This window comes from Stylophora pistillata, chromosome 11 (genome assembly GCF_964205215.1).
Source record: "Stylophora pistillata chromosome 11, jaStyPist1.2, whole genome shotgun sequence".
Taxonomy (NCBI): Eukaryota; Metazoa; Cnidaria; class Anthozoa; order Scleractinia; family Pocilloporidae; genus Stylophora; species Stylophora pistillata.
The window spans coordinates 15,966,614-15,982,742 of record NC_142529.1 but is presented as its reverse complement, the minus strand read 5'-3'; the positions used below and the strand labels follow the sequence as shown (position 1 = coordinate 15,982,742).

The 16,129-nt window shown below is 38.4% G+C and overlaps 1 protein-coding gene and 1 pseudogene across 4 annotated transcripts; one reads left to right on the top strand and one right to left on the bottom strand.

Moving 5' to 3' along the window:
- LOC148720290 (uncharacterized) overlaps positions 1-16,129 on the bottom strand; it is a 167,579-nt pseudogene that overhangs the window by 59,211 nt on the left and 92,239 nt on the right.
- On the top strand, positions 1,446-15,957 carry LOC148720293 (uncharacterized). Of its 4 annotated transcripts, XM_088739447.1 has the most exons (16): positions 2,304-3,211; positions 3,426-3,534; positions 4,320-4,465; positions 5,426-5,581; positions 6,348-6,430; positions 7,063-7,218; positions 7,844-7,948; positions 8,475-8,596; positions 8,766-9,062; positions 9,490-9,635; positions 10,543-10,740; positions 11,135-11,264; positions 12,233-12,499; positions 14,232-14,361; positions 14,850-15,063; positions 15,442-15,957. In XM_088739447.1, the coding sequence occupies exons 1-16, from the start codon at positions 2,361-2,363 to the stop codon at positions 15,494-15,496; spliced, it is 3,165 nt and encodes a 1,054-aa protein (XP_088595573.1). In that variant the 5' UTR covers positions 2,304-2,360; the 3' UTR covers positions 15,497-15,957. The 4 variants fall into 4 exon arrangements, with proteins under 4 accessions (XP_088595574.1, XP_088595572.1, XP_088595573.1 ...); XM_088739446.1 differs by having other exon boundaries at positions 2,303-3,211; positions 14,853-15,957; XM_088739445.1 differs by having other exon boundaries at positions 2,306-3,211; positions 14,850-15,957.

Here is a 16,129-nt window from a genome sequence, read left to right as displayed (position 1 = left end):
TCCCTTGGGAATTTGACAAGCACAATTCCACAGATATTTCTGAAATTCTGGCAAGCATTTATCATAAATCTAGTTGGAAGAAGAACCTTTCTACATAGAATGAATACTTGCTAAAAGCAAGGATTTGAGATATTTATTCAATAGTGGAAATACCCTTAAAATGAGAATTCAAAGTCATAATTCTTAAAACAAGGAATGTAAATCTTATTTTTAATGGTGGTATTCTTAAACTGAGGAACTTTCATTGGAGAGTATAAAATTCTTAAAAGCGGAAATCTTGATCCTTACATTTCAAGGAATTGACTCCCAAAATTAAGAAAAAATCCTTGTTTTGAGTATCCGCTGACTAACAATAAGAATTCCGAAAAACAAAATTTAGAGTGGTGTGAACATCCTTGTACTTGTTTTTTCATCCTCGTGCTAATAATTATCTCAGAAGTGCGAAACAGGCTTCAAGGGTAGTACTCAGTTGCAACACAAGCATAGGCATAAACATAAGCTAATGTGTAGGTGGGCTCAGCTGCAACATAAACATGAGCACAAGCGCACAGTCGACGTTATGTTAAATAGGGACATGGTTGGTATAAGCAGTATAGTGCTTGCTGATTGCCTGAAAGATTTTCGCTTTTGTTTATCCTTACGTTTATGCCAACCAAGTCTTAACTAGACAGTATAAGCATAAAAGAAGGCAACGTTTTGATAATCTTATGCATATATGCTTATTCTTATGTCCGTGCGTTCCATCCAGGGTATAAGCTTTTACATGCCTATCCCTATGCTTGCATCACAAGTAAATAGTGAGCTCAATATTGGAACAATAGTTTTAAGATAAACAAAACAGCACCCTTTTGAACTTTCATTCCACAAACCTTTACAGTAAAATCTGGAACAGTGGTTGTCTTGCACCAATTCCTAATCAGGCCATATTTTCTGTCTTCGAGGCCTAATTTAGTTTCGCATCATATTCCTCATAATGCTCATTTACCAGTCTAACGATTCATACCTTAGTATGGAAATCAAACACCCATTTCTATTGACGACACAAATTACATTGGCTTATCCAATTCACGAGTTGGCTCACAGAGCCTTTGATCCTGCAAGGTGGTTAGCTTCTTTAAAGAAGCCTTGAAACTTGGTTGGTCGTTGGGTTTTAATAAAAAATCTCTCATTTTCTGGGGGGGGAAATGCGATTTAGAGCATAAAATGGTTCGATTTGTGAATAACTCACACCGGAGAGAGCCAATCAGATTGCAAGGATCACAAGTGATTTCAAAATGGATGTAATAAATGATGCCATCAGAACTTAGCGTGTTAATTTTCTCTATGATTTTCTCCTACCTCCATGAACAGATTTGAGATAGATTTGTCCTCGCAGTAAGCACTGATTTTTTTCACGATGGACATAGTTAAAGCGCTTTGCTAGCCAAGAGTCTCCTATAACTCAAAGGTAGAGCGCCCGAAATACTAATCAGGTGTTAGGTTCGATTCTCAATGGCACCATTTTTTCTCCAAGTCCGTCAACGTCATTTCCTTTGTTCTGTTTTTTGTCTCCAAAATATTGGTTTAGCGACATTGAAAAATAACTTTTACATTTTCTGTCTCTCGTGCCCAGTGCTGTCTTTCTAACAGTGGCTCTGATGAGATATAAGAAAAGATAAGGTAAGAGATAAAGTCTCTACTCGAGCCAAATGGCCCATCCAGCCGGAGATCACGCCGTTTTTTTTTTTTTTTTTTTTTCTGTTTTTTGTTTTTTTTTCAGTGAAGCGACTAGGAATACATATTACTACTCCCCTCTGGGTGGGATTCCAGTCTATTGCAAGGTTTCCAACCAAGAATTTCATCAGGCTTTCGTGACAACTCGATTGTACCTATTTCGGTATACGATACCTCTCCTGGTTGGGGAGACGTATCGTGAAAGTTAAGTGTTTTGCCCAGGCAAGTACATGGAATGATTGGAACTAAGAAGACAAATTCTGCGAATCCTGTTCGCGGCGGTCTAGGTTCTACAATGTGCCTGCGTGTTAAAAAGCTAATTCTTACACCAAGTTTAAAGAGGAAAAAATGTATAAAACTGTAGATATTTTAGTCTTTAGATCAAACTAAAAATACAAATCAAATATGAATTATGTTTGCCTGAAAACTTCCTTGTTTGACGACTTTCAGGAATAAAATAAATCATATGGTTCACCTTACTTCCGGTTACTTCCGGTGATGTCTTTGTGCAACCCAGGTCTCTCTCGAGCTAAATTCTCAGAATTAGTCCCGTTTCCATGATTCTCAGAATTGAAATTAGTGAAACTTATTTACAACTCTAAAAGACATCATTTGTCGCAATTTATCCTGCTTCGCTAACTATCAACATGACAAAATACGACAAGCAAGGTGTTCCTAACCTAAGTTTTCATAATCCGATGGGAATAACTCTTTATCCAGAAGGTTTATACTCGTACGCGATGGGAAACACACCAGCCCGAGATATCGCGGAGCTGTTGGGCACATCGAAAGAACAACATGTAGATGTGTTGCTTTTAGCGTGCGGCGATGTTAGGAGTTTCCTATGCAGTTTGTCTGAGTTATCTCTAAGAAAACCACACGAACGTCCGAAGAGTTTAAGTTTCCATTTGAACGACTATGATCCGTCAGTGATAGCTCGCAATGCTGTGCTCCTAGAAGTCGCTAGTGTTATAAATTCTGATGTCCCTGCTGATGTAGACTTCTTGTGGAATATTTGGTATAACCTAGCACTGTCAGTGGCCGACTTTGATCGACTGCGAAAAGTACTCAGTGAACTGTCGGAGAAGAATTTTGACAGCGACGAAAATATCTTAAAGTTTCAGGATGGCGACGTTCTCCGCGAATGTCGAGATATATGGAAAGACTGGAGAGATCTCGATCTCGAGGTGAAAAGTGTTAAAGAGGAAAGAAACAACCTGCTAGAGGACACTAAAGGAAGTATAGGGTTTTGTGAGGATTCTCAGTGCCTTTCTCTACTAACTCATATGGTGATGGAGATCTATGAAGAGGAACTAGACAATTTTGTGGAACCTGCCGCGACAAATCCACTCTACACGGAAATACAACACTGGTTTAGAGAAGGCTCCACGAATGATGAGTCGGAGAAAACAAATCCAACATTGATTCGTCCATTCGTTCACAAGTGGAGGCAGCATTATAGTTCCTGTGCGTTTGTGGGTTATCCACCACTGGAAAGGTAACTAGCAATAAGGCTTCTGTTTCTTCTTCTTTTTCTCGTTTATTTAATCCAAATTTATGTTGAGGTTCATTCAAGTGCAACCCTCCCTGTTCATCTTCCGCTTGGAATATTGTCGCCCAGCAACATTCCCGTCATTAGTCAACGACTTGTGCGGACATTCATTTATAAGAAATGATAACAGCTATCTGTAAGCCCTTTTTTTCTTTTCCAGGAAAGACCTCAAACAAGGTAGATCATGTACTGATGTTTGCAAGGAAAAGCTGGCCGTCTGGATAAAAAGATTTCAGGAGCAATATAAGAATCACCAAACAAATCTGAAGGTGAATTCTGTTTTCACAGATACGTTAGTACACTCTTAACCAAGTAAGGTCAGAAAATGGTACGCTGTGATTAGTCAAATAAAAACAAATAGAGGCTGAGTTGGAACTCATTTAACCGCTGTCGCCCCAAGCATGCTGTGTGCGATTTGGGGGTCTAAAGGTTATTAACAAGAATACCTAATATATTAAGATTAAATTTTAAGCATAAGTGTAAAAAATAGAATAAAAAAATAAAGGATAACAAAAACGAGGAATATGACGTGTTAGGTGTCCTTACCTTTATTCTGTAGCCGCTTGTCGCATAGGGTCATTTTAACGCTATTTTAGCGGCTTTATTCGTACCGCGTGTTGTGCTACTATATATTTGATGTAAGTAACACGTGCGACACTCATTAGCTATTTCGCTCTTTAGGTCGTAAAACCAAATGGTTATCTACAGGCCTTGACCTGATGGTCTGTTCCTTATCTAGGTTTGGTTTCAAGATCCATCAAGTTCTTTACTGCGTATGATTAGATCCTGGAGCTTTTGACCAAATACTACTTGTAGATTTAGTATACTTTTCTCTTTAATAAATATGCAGCATAGTATTTTTCAGTCTCACGTAGAGTCCAGTGGGTACTCTGGATGAACTATCGATAGCTAGCTGTTGCCGTATAGCGTATATTCACTAATTTCTAATGTCATTTGCTTTAATTGGGGGTATTGGAAGTTTTTTTTGTGATTTTTTATAGTATGCGTATGTCATCTACTGAATAACATTATCTTTGACCAAATGTAATTTTAGGCTACTCTGTGGACAGGTGATGGGCTTACTTTGTGTACAAGTGGTTTTCCGCCAGAGGTGTTGTTCGACGTAATCGATACAAGTAATCTCAGCGATCACATTGGTTTGTTGAATGTCCTGGTCTGCTGTTCCCCGAGGTTAAAAGTGTAAGTGCTTTTTTTTTAGTCCTCATTTCCATCGTTATCGTTGCCGCAACAACTGTTGATCTTGTTGAGGCTGTTGAGGTGAACTCCTTTCATTCTTGTTATCCAAGAGATCATAAGGTGACAGCGAAGGGAAATCAGGGCGTTGGCTGAGATATGTCGATAACAGTTTAAAGTTATTTTTGGCTCAGGGTCTAAAGCAATGTGGTTTCCTTGTGTAGTTTCTTATCACCGTCAGTTTGATACTAAAAGAACAAATCTCATCGCTCTTCTCCAATACCTCAACCTTACACACACGCGACCAAGATTCGCAGAGGGAAGACGAATGTTTTTCATTTTCAGTCATTTTCAGTGAGCAAAAGGCCGTATGCGAAACGAAAAGCGATGCGCGACATGTGCAATATACAATTATCTAACTTTTTAGTGACTCTCGCCTCGCGGCAAAAGAAGGCGTTCACAATGGTTTTTATTTTATGCAAGTTTGTACAAGGAAAAGCAGATTCCTAATGTCTGGTTAGACTGAAAATTGTATTATCCTGTGCCCTTTTTTGTAACCATCCCTGATTTTTTAACTTAATTTTAATTGTTAATTACACATGTCATCAGGCGTATATGGTGGACCGCTGGAACTATCCATAAATAGCTTAAGTGAAATTAGCATATCCAAAGGCCTAGATCGGACCGAAAGCCTTCTTCTCTTTACCCTTGTGATATTTTGCTGTTTGTCTCGTTAGATTATGCCCTTGACGACATAACGCTAATACAAGAAAAACAAAAAACAAAAAACTAAAACCAAAACAAACAAAACCAAAACGACCATCTAAGATAAAAAAGTAAGCCCTCTTTAAATAGATTCAAAGTAAGCCCTCGGCGGAAGATAAATTAACTAGTTTATAATGCCGATACGCAAGGGGTATCTAGAAATCTGAGTAATACCTGTTTTATATTCCAAATTACATTCAGGCCAAATACTTCTCTGTTGTTCACATCAAGCATGTTATGGAGCGGTGAATGTGATAGTATAGAGAAGTACTACGACAGATGTGTTGGTGTTCCGTTGCAACTTCTCCCGACAGTTCTCGGCTTGAAGCTGGCTGATGATCTCGAATTGGGAAGCAAGTACGCTAAGCTATTGAAATAATCATTACATTTAGACGCAGTGTGCTGGATTAGTTGTGCAGTCATGTGTATCACAGTCAGTGCTGGCCTGTTTAACTGAGGCAGCTCTTCCGCCATCTTTTGAAACATTTAAGGCTCAACATATGGTCATATATTTAACACCACAGCGTACATTATTGAGTTATGGATGGACGTTGGAGGTTGCTACGCACGAAAGAAGCGTAAGAGTCGCGCAAGGCGATAGCCGAGAGCGACTCACTCTAGCTTCTTGGGTTTTCTTTTATTTAACAAATCTCACGTGACCAGGAAAAACAAGCGCGCGCGGAAAACTAGTCTTTGCATTTGCTCACATCAGCAGCGACAACCATGGGCAAATGGTGGACGCTGAATTGACCAATCAGATCGCGCACTTTACTTTGGTTATGTTATGAATATGAATTCTTTTCAACAGGCGTCAAAGCCCACATCCTGGTAAACACTTCCTCCCGGTCAAACATTAAACCCCTCCAAATACCCAAAGAAAAAAATCAGTTGTATGATTTTTTATCGCGCACAGCATTCACAGTGATTTCATGGTAGGGGGCCCTCTGAGTTTGTCCATTCTTTCTGCCTGCTAATCATACCCGCGTTAACATCTTCAATCAGTTTTCATGCAGCAGGGATTAAGGTCTTTGACTGAGGCTTCCGTTATACCACTTAGCATTAATGTTTTTTGTTTATTTGTTTTTCTTCTTTTTTTTCTTTTGTTTTGTTTTGTTCGGTGTAGAAAACTTCCTGACAAATTGGACTCTACAGAAGAGACTCTTTGCTGGGTTAAGGCGGATACTAAAAGGAATTTATTGACATTAGGTTAGTTATGGCGTACTGAGGGCACATTTTCACGTACCTCTGGTTATACTGAGCAAGTACCTCGTCTTTGCCTGGGAATAAGAGAAAGCATTGAAACCGCCAAAAACTACCGGAAGGTGGGTGAAAGGGGGGGGAAACTTCTGTTTGGATCGGAGTCCTAACCAGGGAGAATCGAGATATTCTGAGTGGCCTCCTTTAAAGAGCTGAGACAAGTTCCAGCTTGTTATCGTAGGAGCTCTTATTCTTTGCGATCTGTTAGTAATGGCGACCTTGTAGAACCATCTTCATAAATGCGAACTTATGGAGATCGATCGTTTGCAGTATGTGCTCCTAGATCGTGGAACTCTTTGCCTCTTTCAATACGTAGGAGTTCTTCTGTTGACATTTTTAAAAGCGTTTTGAAAACTTATCTTTTAAAAATGTTTGTTAGTGAATATTAGTAAATGTAGTTTGTTTATAATTAATTTTTATTTGTTGTAAAGCACCACGGGCAATTTATTGGAGTTGTGCGCTATAGAAATACTCTTCATTATTATTATGACTATTATTGTTGTTAAGGTGCATGTTACTGTGGCAAGTTAACCTCACCTTGTGACTCATGCAATTTTACAAATACTTTTTTGCAATTTCAGATAAAGGCACTGACGTTATCCAAGCACTGCTGCGTCTCACAGAGCGTTGCTTCAATCTATCGAATGAGATCATTCATTCCATTGGCGTCACTTCGCCTTCGCCTCTGACCTTGCTTCGAATTATACATCAGGCACAACCACTCTTCAAGGGAGAAGGTCATATCAATTTTTAAGTTAGATGTTAGCTCGCAGCGTATGCGTGTTCATGCCGTTCGAGTACTGAAAATATAGATCGGTCAGTCCTGTTGTGCCAAGGAAACCTTAAGAAACTACCTCGAGTTCCAGTTCTTAAGCCAGTTCTTTTATACCTTCACGATGTTGAGATACGAATCGGTAAAGCTCGCCCTGTAAGGAAATCCACTTGCAATGTAGGAAAAGTTTGCGAATTTTTAGAGAACCACTTATTCCTTTATCATTTCCAGTATTTTGTAATCATCTCTATTATCATTATCTTAATTGTAATCAACACCGCTTAGGTTTGTAATTTTCAGTTTGCTTTAGAGGCCTAAGGTAAAACCTTCCTTAATTATGGGCTGTTCCTAATGTATTACAATTTCCCAACTTTCACAACTTTTTAGCTCTTTGATAGTGAATTTTCTATTGAAAAAGAATACCCTCGTATTTTATCTACATTTGTCTTAACAACAGCAAATGGACAGAGTAACTCTCCACAATTTTGATTTGGGAAATTCACGAAGAAAAGGAATTGATGTCATCTCTTGGTTTTATGAACACGAAATATTGACGCTCAATTTGGGTTGCTTATCATGTTGCGTTTTAGCCACCGAGATATTTGACGTTCTTGAAAATGAGCTGCCAGCCGATTTTGAGAGGAGATACGGACTATCCTGGAATATGTTAAAGGCATCTTTGGGGAAAAAAGCAGGTAAGGATTTGGTGAACGTTTGGTAACGAGATCACCAGGCGGTAACATCTCCTCTGCTGCATCTACGCCGCAAAGTATGCGATCTACTCGAAATACTCGGGCTAATCCAAAAAGGCACTTGTTTTATATGATTTGATTCAAAACTCGAATCATAATCTAGTTATTTATTTTGAAAGGTCCAGATCTAAACCAGGAGCTGTTGGTGAAACCCGACGATGTGGATTGCAGGAGTAGCTAGGTTACTAAGTTGTTTTCCAAATGACGGCGTCCACAGTCGAATTTTTGGCGCATATGAGTAAAATTTTTAAACGATTCGATTAGCATTTTAACCTGCGCCAACTCGTGAATTTTTATATAAATATGCCTTTTTACGAAGAAGATGACGATGATATAGTTTCAGGAACATACCTCTCCCGTAAAGAGATTATTGTAGATGAAATTCGAGGTCACAACTTAGGAACTAGATAAATTCTTGAGAACCTTTTAATCCCTATCAACAAATCATTTTATTCGTCTACAACTACAGAGCCCATCGTTGAAATAAAAGTTAGCATCAAGTTTGCCGTCGTGCCTTGGTTTAAGGGAACACCAAAGCCAATGATTTGCATCAGGAGAGAACGCAACAGTCCCAAAGAGGCTACCTTGCAAGTGAGAAAACAAAATCACTCTGTCAAACTTATAACATCTTATTACGTAATACCTTTCCTCTGGCAAGTAATAAATGATTAAATTATGAAAAGGTTATACACAGAACTACTTATTTATTGTTTTCTTTGTACTCATGTATGCATTTATCCATGTTATCTTTCTATGCAAGTGGCTGTCTACCTCACCGCCTAGTTCTCCAGTAATTTACAACAGCTTAAGATATGATGATAACACCCACGTGGTGACTTTCCATCTACGCGAAGAAGACTGGAATGAGCTTAACTGTTCATCCACGATATGGATATCGTCCATAGATTTGATATCAGTCATCAATTGTGAACCAGTGAGGCTGGGAGACGAGACTGTGCAGAGTGTTGAACAGGTTGATCCTGTCGAAAACTTTGGTCTGTTTGCAAGACAGACTTTCACCGTGGTTGAATCCGACGAGAAATGCCAACTAATAAAGGTAAAAGGTGCATTATGTTTTGTCAAGTTATTATCAATTATTGACTTGGCACCCATGTGATGCTCATTTGCGCCACAGCCAAGCGCAATGGGATCCCAAACCTGGTGCATCTTTTTAGGCCAGTTCTGTGATGACAGTGGAGGGATTTTGAACACCAGAACTGAAAGCTGGAATGCAAAATGTCACTTTTGGTCCAATTTCGTCATTGTGGCGAAGAACAAGAACAATAGATAAGCACATAAATCATAAAATGACGCGTTAAACCATTTGCTGATTTCGATGTGCAATAAAAACTGATATTATAAAGGTAGATAACGATTGAAACGTCGCGATATGCATTCGAAGTGAGGACATCGCTAAGACCAAGGACCTTGTAATCATTTACGTTTCATCTAGTCATTGTTGTTGTTTTTTCCTTTTTTGATAGGTAATGAAAGTGGTGGAGAACATGCATTCTTATTCTGCAGAGCTTGAGATACTAGACTCCACCATGTGCAAAGCGAAGGCAATGAAGATCAGCCAGCCAGCTGAGTCTCCAACAGGAGTCCAAATAGACTTCGAGGGGGCCACGGGGTAGGTAGCACTTTTGGGATGTGCAAAGCTTCAGCAGCGATCAGTTAGCACCACTACGTGAAGATTGTAACGATGTTATGAGCCTTGCAAAATCTTCGCTGGAAAAGTTAAGCTTTTGATTGATTAACAAAGAGATATTGTTGACTTTAAATTATTTATTATTAAAAATAAACTCTAAATGATCTTCTCATTTGCAAGCTTAAGAGAAATCACAAGCTATGCACAGTTGTCAAAAGGTGGAGAATTTGCAATATGAAAATTTATTTTCAAATTACATTGTCAAATACATTTGTAGGGACGTTCATGTTTCTCACTACAATGTTCAGCTGGCGTCAACGAACTTGATAACGCGATAAACATAGTACAAATCGTCTGATTGGTCAATTCAGTTTCCAAGCGGATGCTTTACCAGGTTATAGGGCCCACATGTAACTAGTTATGTCACAAAAAGTAATAGAACGAAAAGTCTATGAATCACTTGTCTTCGGCACGTGATTTATAAGCCTTTCTCGCGTTCTCCCAACATCCCCCGCGGCTTTACCTTGTTATAGAGCCCGGAAAATGTGTACTGTTCCTAAAAAAAAAAACGCACGTATCAGCTGAATGAAATTTTATTTTGTACGTACAACAAAGCCGAAGCAAAGAAACCAGCCCTGCCAAAAAAATCCGTCATCAATGAAATCCTAATACTTTAAGGTAAAGTTAATAAGCCTTTTTTTAATAATTTCAATTTCAATTTAATATCCCCGGGGCAATTATCAAAGTTGATTAAAAATGTCCTCTGTCTCATCCGATCAGCATTTCAAGACTGTTGTTTCTCTTGTTTCTCTTGTTTCTGTTGTTTCTCTTCTGTTTCCTATTTGTTAAAAGTTCATTTATCTCCTTTCTTTTTCTGACATCCTTACAGCGACCCACTCAGCATGTATTTTTCATGCTTTGTCAATATTGACTCATCCAAGTTCCAAATCTCACGCAAAGTTGGGAAAATATTCTGCAACATTTCCAAACTAAACGATGGAACAGTGGGAGAACTTGTAATACAAAACTTAGCTCCACTGCCTTTTCATGCAATGCCAGAGTGGGATAGTAGCCTTACCGATATAAGGTATGTATAATTTGAGATCAGCGAGGGACTTTTTATAAGAAAACAATACTAAGGTATAACCAAGGTACAATTAGTGATTCGGGACAGGTTAAAGGGAAAAATCAATGTGTAGGATCTTTAATCAATAGATCGCACTTTCTATCCGTTCACCGACGTCATAACCTATGCAAGACGTTGGGATAAAACTCGAAAAGTTTGTAAATCACGGGCTGGATGCAAAAATTAACCCTTTTGCTAACCACAGGGCAGGTTTAAGTCTGTGATGGTACCTTTATTTAGTACTAAGAAAAGATAACTGTGGGCGATTTCCTCTTACAACATTTCCTCCTAAGATATTTAAACAATAATGTTCTAATATATTAACTTTTGTTTATTATTGTTGTCGCTGTTCTAGAATGCTCGGCAGAATGTTTCGCACTAAGCTTGATCTGGAACTGAAATTACGAAAAGGTGGTGGTCCGCCATTTTTTGATCTCAGGGAATCCATTGCAAACATTATATATGAGCACGTGAAGGAGCCTGAGGTAGGTCTGCAGGAAACAATTATTTTTTACATGTTTTTTTCAATGCATATATTTAAAAATCAAGAAGTGTTTACGTCGTCCGTCGTCAGCATATTGGATAATCTCACAGAGCAATCAACAATTGAGTACCGAAAGTAATCAGAGATTGTATTTTTTTTTTCTTTACTTCGTTCGCGCTGTGATTTCTCCATAAAAAATCGGGCCATTCTCTCAACCAAACAGATGCAAAACTAAAACCAATCGCGACCTTGGTTGCCCATGTTATCTTGCACTTTGGGCAGTTGACTTAGTTTTTGTTTAAGTTCTCCTTTTTTTCAATTTTGTCTTTGTGATAACGATGGTTTTGTTATTACAACATACAATCGAAAAGCGCTCTATCTAGGTAAGCGAATGTTTTAAGCTTTCATCGATTTATGGCAATTCTCTTGATACGTTGGAAAGGCGAAAGTCTGGTAAGTTTGGAAAGCTGTTTCTTCAGTTAGTAAGTAGCCAGGGATTTTGGAGTTTGGAATGAAATATTTTCCACCAAGAGTGGTTTTAGGTCACGAAAAGATACTTGTCACTGCCGGCTCCACTTGGGAATATTCTTTAATTCCTTTGTCGTTTTTGTATTTTGTTAGTCACATGGCCGTGGAATTGCTGTAGGCAAAAAAAGCGAGCGTTTGACGGTCAAGAATAATTTTCTATTTTTATGCCGTTTGTTCACTGAGTGAAAAGTTGTAATATTTGTTAGTGTGACATCAAACTTTTTGTCTGTTTAGGGTGGTTGAGCCTTTGAGTTGTGGGGTTTGGAAGTCTGCCTCGTGAAAAACAAAGGCAAAGGAGAAAAATCTTTTAATTTCTGATGTACTAAAGGGCTCATTCTTGATAGCCACAATCATTGTCTATATACTGTGGAACTGTTACTCTAATTATATGTGAGTTAAATATTACTCTAATGATGGTGCGTTTTTCGTTGGACGCCAAAGATTCCCAAGGTACATTATGTTGACGAACGAGGAATCATAGAAGAACCATATGACTCAGTGGAAGACATGCTGAAGAGGAAGGGCTTCGTTATCAAAGTGGAAAAACTGTTCAAGTGGAAGAATTTGCCTGTGGCTAAGGTCATTTTCTGCGATTGTCAGCGATTGGCGGAATTGATTCGCAAGAATCCGGGAAATACTCTACTACTGGCAGAATACCACAACCGAATTTTTCATCATAAAGTCAACAGATTTGTAGCTGACCAAGAGGTAAGGGGTAATTGATGTTGACGGAACAATTTCTGTGAGATATTGCGTGGTTCCTGTCTTCTGCTGTTTCTTCCATTTCACTTATAAGTTAAAAAAGGAAGGATATGGCCAACCGTTGTTTCGAATTCAAATGGATGAGAACAATAATAATAGCCGTATATGTGAACGATCCTTCGCAGTAAAGCACTATTTGAGCAATAGTGAAAATCAGACCTGAAAAAAATTTCAGGCCTGTACGGGATTCGAACCACTGACCTCTGCGATACTAGTGCAGCGCTCTACCAATTGAGCTAACAGGCCTGAAATTTTTTTCAGGTCTGATTTTCACTATTGCTCAAATAGTGCTTTACTGCGAAGGATCGTTCACATATGCTATTATTATTAAACAACAACAAACATATGAAACATATGTATGAACTGCGGTTATGAGACGTATATGTGAACGATCCTTCGCAGTAAAGCACTATTTGAGCAATAGTGAAAATCAGACCTGAAAAAAATTTCAGGCCTGTTAGCTCAATTGGTAGAGCGCTGCACTAGTATCGCAGAGGTCAGTGGTTCGAATCCCGTACAGGCCTGAAATTTTTTTCAGGTCTGATTTTCACTATTGCTCAAATAGTGCTTTACTGCGAAGGATCGTTCACGTATACGTCTCATAACCGCAGTTCATACATATGTTTCATATGTTTGTTGTTGTTTGATTTATCATCTACGGGTTTATGTCGAATTAATTTGATGGCCTGCTCCCAGTTGGCCTGTTAGCTCAATTGGTAGAGCGCTGCACTAGTATCGCAGAGGTCAGTGGTTCGAATCCCGTACAGGCCTGAAATTTTTTTCAGGTCTGATTTTCACTATTGCTCAAATAGTGCTTTACTGCGAAGGATCGTTCACATATACGTCTCATAACCGCAGTTCGTACATATGTTTCATATGTTTGTTGTTGTTTGATTTATCATCTACGGGTTTATGTCGAATTAATTTGATGGCCTGCTCCCAGTTGGCCTGTTAGCTCAATTGGTAGAGCGCTGCACTAGTATCGCAGAGGTCAGTGGTTCGAATCCCGTACAGGCCTGAAATTTTTTTCAGGTCTGATTTTCACTATTACTCAAATAGTGCTTTACTGCGAAGGATCGTTCACATATACGTCTCATAACCGCAGTTCATACATATGTTTCATATGTTTGTTGTTGTTTGATTTATCATCTACGGGTTTATGTCGAATTAATTTGATGGCCTGCTCCCAGTTGGCCTGTTAGCTCAATTGGTAGAGCGCTGCACTAGTATCGCAGAGGTCAGTGGTTCGAATCCCGTACAGGCCTGAAATTTTTTTCAGGTCTGATTTTCACTATTGCTCAAATAGTGCTTTACTGCGAAGGATCGTTCACATATACGTCTCATAACCGCAGTTCATACATATGTTTCATATGTTTGTTGTTGTTTAATAATAATAGCATTAATAATAATAATAATAATAATGATAACAATAATAATAACAATAACAATAATAACAATAATAATAACAACGATACGACTAATGACAGCAATTGAAATGACAATGGTAATGATGATATTACAATGGTAACAGTTATGGTAATGATAACAATATAAAGATAATTATGATAATTATGATAATACTAAAGAATTGCAATTAAGCTAAAAAGTGTTTTTTCTTACACATTATTCAGTTGAAACAGCCATGAAATGGATTCTGTTATGCCTAATTTTTTCACAGGAGAAGGTCTTATTCCGTAAAATGATATACACAAATGCAGTCCGAGTTCCTCAAGATGATGGCTATGTTGTGTGGAAGAACTCTTACATTATCCCGTTGTTTCCACGAGAAAGCATCAAAAGTCTCGCTAGTAAGTTAACTAATGAGAGAAGGCGATTCTTCTTGTAATAGTTGAGTTCGTTCAACCTCGCAACAAGTAAGGCAGCAAACATCATAGGCGTTCTCTGCATAACTTCTTCTTGGTAACCGACATTGCAGGGCACCCGATACGCTGCACTTTTTATTTCGGGTTTTTCAAAACTAAAAAAAAGATTTAATGGTGGGAACAAAATATGTTGAGGATGCAATTACTGAGTGACATAGCATTATAAAGATAGGAGGATTGAGCTAAACACATATGAGTGGATAGCAGCAGTACACGCTTGTCAAAAGTGACAAGGTAGCTGGGGATAAGTCGTCTTGAGCGCACCTACCCCAAAATTGATCGCCTAACATTAATTCATAGGTGATTACTTTTCTTCTTTAATAACACATCTATACCTTGATATATACCTTAATAACACATCTATACCTTGATCCACAGAAAAAGAATATTGTTAATTTTTTTTTCTGCTATAGCAGCCCTTGGGAAAAGAAAACATGGTATGGAAAGTCCTCTACTCAGCGCTCTTACTTCTGCAAAACCTGGCCATATGGATGCATCCTCTTTGTCACGAGGTAGATCTGCCCCCTCTAAGCATTCTGCAGGCTTCTCCGAACCATTTCAAGGTTCAGCTTCCCACAGGGATCAAGAATGCGCCTTTTGCCATTCAAAGAGAGAGACTTTAAAAAGGTGCCTTGGATGTAAAAAAGTGTTTTACTGTGGTAAAATGTGCCAGAAAAAGCATTGGAAGAAACACAAAACTGACTGTAAGAGTAACAGGAAACTTTGAAGACGTGTACAAGTCTTCTTCTTGCAGTCCATGAAGACGATCAGAAACAATTACACAACTGAAAAAGTTAATTCAATGGAGTTAAAAATTCAATAACTTGAAACGGAAACATTGATTACAGGAATAAACATCCCTTTCAGAAGCGGTATCTATTCCTTACCGGTCACTTTACTTATTTCCATTTTTAATTAGATATTTACACTATTTTTATCTTTTCATTCTTGCATTTGATTTTCTTCTCTTTCCCAATTTTGGTTGGGTGCTCGATTGGTGTGAAGATTTTTCAGCAGCTGGGTAAGTATGAAACTTCCCGACAGAGCAACTGTCGATTGAGTGTCCAAAGTAATCCGGGACTTTTTTGGTTTTACAATACTTCGCTATGTGATTGGTCCAGAAAACGTGCACTACTTTCTCAACCAATCAGATTCAAAACTAAAACCAATCACGACTTGGTCCATCACACGCGTTTTCCCGCGCTTCAGGCAATTTACTTGTTTAAACTTCTACTTCTCATTGGCTCCTCATACTATTTTTCTTGCTTTGATTAGCTTCTGTGACCTTCTGTGATTGCTTTGGGTTTGATTTTACCACACTATTGAAAATCGCTCAAAACTATAAGGATGGTAAAGTTATCTACTATGTCTTTGAAATCAAACGTGATTGTGTTCTTCAGCTAGTGTAGTATACCACACTATAAGATATTCAAGATGTCTTTTCTGTGCAACGTTTCCGAAGGGCTTAAATCATTTTTCTTTCTGTGTGATTTCATAACTAATAAAATCAAAATTGAAGCAGTAATAGTATTTGCATAACTATAAAATGTCCTTGAGAGCTACAACCAGTGTTAAAATTAGTGGACACTTCATGTTTGAATAGTTCTATTCATGTGCAGAATAACGCACCTGTTTATACCACACTTTAAATTATTGACAAGAACCCCCTCCCCCCCCCCCCTCCCCATTCATT

Excerpts from the sequence above, each read along its gene's own strand:
- LOC148720293 (XM_088739445.1), top strand. The coding sequence starts at position 2,361 with ATGACAAAATACGACAAGCAAGGTGTTCCTAACCTAAGTTTTCATAAT. Across the intron at positions 3,535-4,319 it reads ATCACCAAACAAATCTGAAG|GCTACTCTGTGGACAGGTGA; the intron begins GTGAATTCTGTT and ends ATGTAATTTTAG. Across the intron at positions 10,741-11,134 it reads AGTAGCCTTACCGATATAAG|AATGCTCGGCAGAATGTTTC; the intron begins GTATGTATAATT and ends TCGCTGTTCTAG.